The 8285-nt window shown below is 33.8% G+C and overlaps 1 protein-coding gene across 1 annotated transcript; it reads left to right on the forward strand.

Annotated features, from left to right (window-relative positions):
- Positions 1–1175: 1175 nt before the first annotated feature.
- LOC106767106 (cannabidiolic acid synthase-like 1) lies at positions 1176–2954 on the forward strand. Its single transcript, XM_014651932.2, has one exon. The coding sequence runs from the start codon at positions 1252–1254 to the stop codon at positions 2878–2880; it is 1629 nt and encodes a 542-aa protein (XP_014507418.1). The 5' UTR covers positions 1176–1251; the 3' UTR covers positions 2881–2954.
- Positions 2955–8285: the final 5331 nt, after the last annotated feature.

The raw sequence follows: 8285 nt of genomic DNA on the forward strand, positions 1-8285 counted from the left end.
GATATATCAAATAAAAAATAATTAAATTTAAAAATATCATTTGAAGAATAAAATTGAAAAATAATTATTTTAATAAAAAAATATTAATTAAATGATAAAATTAAAAAATAAGTATAAAAATAAACAAATTTTATATAATAGTATAGATAACTTTAAAATATATAAATAACCATTTAATTATTATTATATTTTTTTATGGAATTCGATATCAACTTTATAACTGTGATTAAATAGTTGGATTAATAAAAGTAATATACTATAAAACAGTCTTAAAAAACTTTTCCATGATTATGATGTGATGATAACCGTAAATACATAAAATTCATATTTATTAAAAAAGATTTCATTTTGTAACATTGTGTTTAAATGGAAAAAGCTGTCAGAAAAATAAATACTCTTAAATACGGTTATATTCCGTGTTCATTTACTTTTTCTTCAATAAGATTCTCGGTCCCACGGACAGCTATTAAAAGGTAGGCAATGTCATAGAAAATAAAAAGAAAAATTATGTTTTACACCATTAAATATTTTATATTTATTTGATATTATTTTTATTTACTTTTTATTATTTAAAAAATTATAAAAATTTACACTTTTATAATTATTTTATCTTTATAATCAATATTAAATAAATGTAAAAATGTGTGATAATACTATTATATCATCAAAAACAATAATATCGAATTAAAAATTATCTTAATAATTTAATAATATAATATTTTATAAAAAGAAATAAAAATTAAAATATTAACATTTTTTTAATCTTTTTTTTCTTATCATATCATATTATTTGTAAATTTCAGTTTTTCTTTCTCTCTAAATATATTTTAAATATCAATGGATATGTTTTTGGTATTCAAAAATATTTTTCTTTACTTTATCTCTACCGATGAATGCTTTTGGGACGTACATATAGGCCACCAAAAAAATCTTTCTCAATAATTGAAGATTCGTTAAAATCTATAAAACTCAAGTTTTGCATGAGTTGATAAATATCTACACTTGTGGATGTTAACGTCAAACTCAACAATATTATATAAATTAGAGATTCCGCATTAAATTGTACTTCACATATCGACAACGAACCAACCAACCATAGAAATCAAGTCTCTCAGCTCCCATTTCACCTTCACCTTTTTCACTGTTATTATTGCTCTTTTATTTTCACTGTGTTTTCACGGTAAGGGAAAGTGAAATATTAAACTCCAAACTACTATAAATTAAACACTTTGCACAAACCATTCACAAAAAATGAAGTATCTTAGCACCTATTTCACCTTTGCTACCATCATTGCTTTTTTATTTTCATTTGAACCTCCTTTACTTGATTCTCGTGAAAAGTTTGTTCAATGTCTTTACAACTATCCCAATATTTCCAACTCAATCTCCAATGTTGTTTATACAGAAACCAACTCTTCATATTCCTCTATACTAGACATGTCCATTCAAAATGATAGGTTCTCCAACTTAAGCTCAAAACTCCAAGTCATTGTCACACCACTCGATGTTTCCCACATTCAAGCCACCGTAATGTGCTCCCAACGTCATGGCTTGCAGATTCGAACCCGAAGTGGAGGCCATGATTACGAGGGTCTCTCGTACGTTGCCCAAGTTCCCTTTGTGATCATTGATCTCTTCANCCTTCGANAAATCANAGTTGACGTANAAAACCAAACTGCNTGGGTTCAAGCTGGGGCAAATCTTGGTGAACTTTANTACACGATTAGCCAGAAAAGCAAAACNCTAGGNTTCCCAGCGGGTGTGTGTNCCACTGTAGGCGTTGGTGGCCACTTCAGNGGTGGTGGTTATGGATCCTTGATGCGTAAGTACGGTCTTGCCGCAGATAATATCATTGATGCTCACATAATAGACGTGAATGGTAATCTTCTTGACAGAGAAGCNATGGGTGAGGATNTGTTTTGGGCTATTAGAGGAGGTGGTGGAGCAAGCTTTGGAGTCATCGTGGCTTGGAAGATAAAGCTAGTTCCAGTTCCATCAACTGTGACAGTTTTCAATGTTGCAAGGACATTGGAAGAGAATGCAACCGAGATCATTCAAAAGTGGCAGCTTGTGGCCCATAAATTGGACGAGCGCATATTCATTAGGGTGGACCTGAAAACGGTAAATTCAGTTGAACATGGAAAGCAAACAATACAAGCAAATTTTGTGTCCATGTTTCAAGGAGGTGTAGAAGAACTTATTCCATTGATGCAAAAGAATTTACCGGAGTTGGGTTTGGACAGAAAAGACTGTATTGAGACTAGTTGGATTGGTTCAGTTCTTTTCGCGAATGCTGTGGTTCTTGGAACTAATTACATGAATGAAGTCCCTGAAGTTTTGCTTAACAGAACTCGATTTCGTGCAGGAATAATGAAAGGAAAATCTGATTATGTTAGGAAACCCATTCCTATTGATGGATTACAAGGATTATGGCGTTTGCTTTATGAAGTTCCAAATAGTCAGCTTCAGTTCGCCCCTTATGGAGGCATAATGGATGAGATATCGGAAACTGAAATTGCATTCTCACACAGATCTGGAATCATATTTCATATTCATTACATGGTGGGTTGGGAAGAGGAAGGCGATGAGGCTGCAGAAAGGTACATGAATTGGATTAGAAAGTTGTACAAATATATGGAACCTTATGTTTCAAACTCTCCGAGAGCTGCATATATAAATTACAGAGACCTTGACATTGGGGTTAATAACAATGATGGTTATACAAGCTACAATCAAGCCAGCATTTGGGGTCTCAAGTATTTCCGTAACAATTTCAGGAGATTGGCTGTAGTGAAGACCAAGGTTGATCCTCACAACTTCTTTAGAAACGAACAAAGTATTCCTACCCTATCCGATGAAGAAAATTTATCGAACATCTAGTAGAATCTAGTATCTATCATTCAAATAAAATAAATGTATCGAACATTTTGTTATCGTATATTTATTTTCTTTCATTATTGTTCTTCAACTTTTGTTATCATTATTAAATAAAACTAATATTCTCTGTCAAAATATAAACGAATTGAAAAAATTAATTAAAATACAAACTTCTTTATCATTCCTATAGTTATAATTAAATTTTAATTATTTAATTCTCATATATGAAATATGTGCTTGATTTATTATGATGCGTTTTTAACTTGACAAAAACATGTTCAAATATTTTTTCCTCAATGTAGTTTTGCTGTAGTTCTCCTTCGACGTACAAGATTTGAGACCAAATAATAGAGTTGATAACGTGTTTAAATGACGGAAGTATGTTATTTTAATATTTAAAAAGCTAAAAGTATAAATAGAATTTTTGTTAATTAATGAGTCTTTTTATTAAAACATCTATAATTTTTCTAAAATTTATTCTCTAATAATTCTCTACCATCTTTCTTAGTGTTCTAATTACTGGAGGATTTGGTTTAAGACCAAAAAGTGTCTAAAGTGATTACTGCGACAAAATCTTTATTTCTATTTAATCAATTATTGTTAAAGAATAAGTGAATTTATGCTCTTTTCTCTATTTTCCATATTTGTTGATGAATGTGAGTTTAGCTCTGTCGCATGTATCATCCACGTCTTCCATTAGGTTTTCTATTGATAAGTGATTTTAACAATGTATCTTAATCATGATTTTGTGTTTGTGGCAACAAATAAAGTTATTTGATATGCGGATTTGTTTTGAGTTCTTTAGGCTTGTTTGAGTTTCTAACTAGCAAAGGAAGCTAAATTTTTTATTTATGTTTTTTAGTTTTGATATTATGAAATAGTATACTTAAGTTGAATTAATGAACTAAATTGCTAAATTTAAGATATTTTGAGTTTGCTGAAGTTCTATTGTGTTGTGGTATAATCGCTTGAACTTTTGGTTTGAAAATCTTATGGTTTGGTTTGAGAAAATACTGATGAAACTGCTTGTTAAATGGTACTTGCAAATTGAGCAAATTGATATCCAATATAAGGCTTAAACATGTTTTCCAAACAACCACAATGATAAGGATACCAATTTAGTCAATTGCATAAGACTTGAGTACACAAAGATCAAGAATCAAAGCTATTGGTTTATGATGTGGAGTTGAGGGGCTTAGAATAGCGATGAAAACTGCAAAGTCAAAGAGCCACAAGGCTCCAAGACGTTAAGCGACCAGTTTGGGCATTGAGCATTACGAAGTTAGTGGGCTCTCTGTTTGTTGGGCACTGTTTTGGGCGCTGAGCATTGCTTGGTGGTGTTGAGCGCCACTTCTTTCTTACAAGTCTAGAACCATTTTTCTCCTTAATTCTTTGGGCTCCTTATTTCGATTCATTTTATGCTTTTTTGTGCTTTTATGATTCTTGATGGTTTGAATTGTTTTTATATAGATTCAATCACTACTACAAAACAGGCTTTTTAAGTGTTATTTCGGTTTTTTAAGTTTGTTTTACAGCAGACTTAGATTTGGCAGACGTAAATTTTAAGTCTATTGTTGACCAACAGACTTAAATCTTTGTACAATTATAAAAAAAGTTATAATAAATTTAAATTTATTGTGACCAACTTAAAAGACCAATTTAAGTTTATTGAGAGGGTTTAACACTCCGAAATGTAAAAATAAATTAAAAAGATAGGTTTAATTTTTTATTTTAGTATTAGCATATGTCATAAGTGTAAAATTTAAGTCTCTTTAAACAGACTTAAAATAAAAAATTGTAAGTCTGTTATCATATTAACAAAGTTAAAGTAGTTTCTTTAATTTACAAAATTGAAGTCTGTTATCAGATTAACAAACATAAAGTAGTTTCTTTAATTTACAAAATAGTCACTGCATACTTCTGTTATCATATTAAAATGCTAGTGCAAAAAAGATGATTAACGTCACCCTATAGACGTCGGTTATAGGTAAGTCCGACATATATTGATGACCGGTGGTATTGTCGTAAATAAGTTGGCAATATAGGCGTCTGTTAGGTCGATCTCTAACGTCTATATAATTTTCGATGTCGACCCTTCCAAGCTGATGTCTATATTTCTGACGGTTAGGTGAAAGGTCATTTCCTTCACTGTTTTAGACGTTGGTTCCTTGGGGGCCCTGACGTTTATATGGCAAAAGTTAATGTTGCTCACCAACCTGTCAGACATATAGACGTCTGGCTGCTGCTAACTGACGTCAACAAGCAATCGAAAACAAAAAAATCATATTGATGCTACTTTAAAGGAACAAGATGCTTTAATTTAAGAACTTGAAGAAGAGTTATCTGCATTGCGATCTGAGCTACTTGAAGAAAAGAATAAAAATGATGGTGGTTACAGTATGCCATGTAAAGAAGAAAACTATTACAATTACATTGCATGTGAGGGAGGAATGTACAACCATGAAACCATTATGAAGGAAGGAGTATGCCGAAAGCATTACAAAAGAAAAGCTTGTAGAAATCCCTACACTGGATATAGTAAAAAACTTGATTGATTTATGTAATTTGGGAATAGTACAGTATTAGTACATGTTGAACTATGGATAGCTGTATATGGAACAATTATTTTGATTATTAATAAATAAAGAAAGTGGTTATTTGAATTTTGATTGTTATTTTCATTCCATTTGTTGTTTGGTAGTATTATTCAATAGTTATACTTTGTGATTTTTATAAAAAATGTCTAGTTAGGTCAGTCCAATGAGGATGGAAGACCAAGTACAGGTGTTGCTAGGTTGAGAGGGTAAGTCCTAAAACCATTGATACAGTTCTGATGCACGTGTAATCGATTACATGGACTTGGTAATCGCTTACCAGTGGAAAAATCCCATTTTCTACCAAAAGTTGAAGAGTCCTACCCAGTCATGGCTGAAGCACTCCCTAATAGTCCTTACGTGTTTGTTTACAATGTTTTGTGGATTTCTTAACCAAGTTATTAATGGTTGAAGGTGTCCACAAGTCAGTCTTATGTGCATGGAAGACCAAGTAAAGGTGTTTGGAAATTGGGAGGTGAGTTAATGCAGCATTGACACTGACTGATGCAATGGTAATTAATTACCAGGGTCGCGTAATCGCTTACCAGTGAAACATTCCCAATTTGTACCAAAAGCTGAGGACCGCTCCCTAGTCATGGCTGAAGCACTCCCTAGTAGTCCTTATGTGCTTGTTTCCAATGTTTTGTGGATTTCTTAACCCTGTTATCCATGGTTGAAGGTGTCCACAACAACAAGTTTCAAGTTAGGTCAGTCCTATGTGGATGGAAGACCAAGTATAGGTGTTCCTAGGTTGAGAGGGGACTTCCTACCCCATTGACACAGGTCTGAAGCACGTGTAATCAATTACAGGAGCCTTGTAATCGCTTACAAGTGGAAAAATTCCCTTTTATACCAAAATTTGAGGAGTGTTACCCTGTCGTGGCTGAAGCACTCCCTTGGGTCTACAGGACTGTGTTTTCAATGTTTTGAGAATTGATTAACCCTGTAGGCCATGGTTGCATGTGTCCACAACAAGAAATTTCAAGGTTGGTCAATCCTATGTGGATGGAAGACCAAGTATAGGTGTTCCTAGGTTTAGAGGGGAAGTCCTACACCATTGACACAACTCTGAAGCAAGTGTAATCAATTACAGGGGCCTTGTAATCGCTTACCAGTGGAAATATCCCCTTTTGTACCAAATGTTAACGAGTGTTGCCCAATCGTGGCTGAAGCACTCCCAGGGGTCTGCAGGACTGTGTTTTCAATGTTTTTAGGATTGATTAACTCTGTAGGCCATGGTTGAATGTGTCCACAACAAGAAATTTCAAGTTAGGTCAGTCCTATGTGGATGAAAGACCAAGTATAGGTATTCCTAGGATGAGAGGGGAGGTCCTACACCATTGACACAGGTCTGAAGAACGTGTAACCGATTACAAGGGTCTTGTAATCGCTTACCAGTGGAAAAAACCCCTTTTGTACCGAAAGTTGAGGAGTGCTACCCAGTCGTGTTTGAAGCACTCCCAAAGGGTCTGCAGGACTGTGTTTTCAATGTTTTGAGGATTGATTAATCCTGTAGGCCATGGTTGAATGTGTCCACAACAAGAAATTTCAAGTTAGGTTAGTCCTATGTGGATGGAAGACCAAGTATAGGTGTTCCTAGGTTTAGAGGGAGGTCCTACACCACTGATACATGTCTGAAGCACATGTAATCAATTACAGGGGCCTTGTAATCGCTTACCAATGTAAAAATCCCCTTTTGTACCAAAAGTTGAAGAGTGCTACCCAATCGTGGCTATAGCACTCCCCAAGGTTCTGCAGGACTGTGTTTTCAATGTTTTTAGGATTGATTAACCCCGTAGGCCATGGTTGAATGTGTCCACAACAAGAAATTTCAAGTTAGGTTAATCCTATTTGGATGGAAGACCAAGTATAGGTGTTCCTAGGTTGAGAGGGGAGGTCCTACACCATTGCTACATGTCTGAAGCTTGTGTAATCGATTATAGGGGCGTTGTAATCACTTACCAGTGGAAAAATCCCCTTTCGTACCAAAAGTTGAGGAGTGTTACCCAGTCGTGGTTGAAGCACTCCCAAGGGTCTACAGGACTGTGTTTTCAATGTTTTGAGAATGGATAATTAATGGAATACTTCAAGTTGGAATACTTCAATATTTAACAAACGTAAAAGGAATAATGAAGGGTATTGAGTAATTAAAAATGATAACAATAATAAAAGGCAATTACATTAATATAAAAATGTAACAACAGTTCACGAAACACCAAGTTTAGAAATTAAAGGGTATATAACAGTAAGCAATGAAATGTAATCTTAAAAGGTGGTTGTTGATCAAATTGATTGCGGAGGTTAATAAGTTCTTGCTCTACGACTCCAACACGATTTTCAATTCTATCAAATATATCGCCTACGAACGTTCGAAGATCTTGTATTTGTTTGATTACTTCACTCAATGTTGCAGAAGAGGATTGTTCCGGATTTTGAGAGGGTTTTCTTCATTCATGTTCTTCATTACCAACTTGTGGTTCTTCATTTTCTTTCAGTACAAATTCGTGATTTTCCACTGGCAAGCGTTTACAGGCTCCTTGTAATCAATTACATACGCACATGCCTATCTTACTCTTCCTCACAACACCAATTGGATGCACTCATAAGCAACCAATTTTGTGGACACCCTAATTCCTTTCAACCATTACTAAGGGCAGCCTGTAACACTCCTTACGGAGTACCACTAGAAAAATAACAAAAATTGAAATTTACGCCAAATATTTTCTTTTTCTATTTAAAATTAACATCGTGGAAATAAAACCTCAAAAGTTTAAGCGTCTTACAACAAAAGTTCAAACCTTACAAATATCAAAT

Source organism: Vigna radiata, chromosome 7 (assembly GCF_000741045.1).
Source record: "Vigna radiata var. radiata cultivar VC1973A chromosome 7, Vradiata_ver6, whole genome shotgun sequence".
Lineage (NCBI taxonomy): Eukaryota > Viridiplantae > Streptophyta > Magnoliopsida > Fabales > Fabaceae > Vigna > Vigna radiata.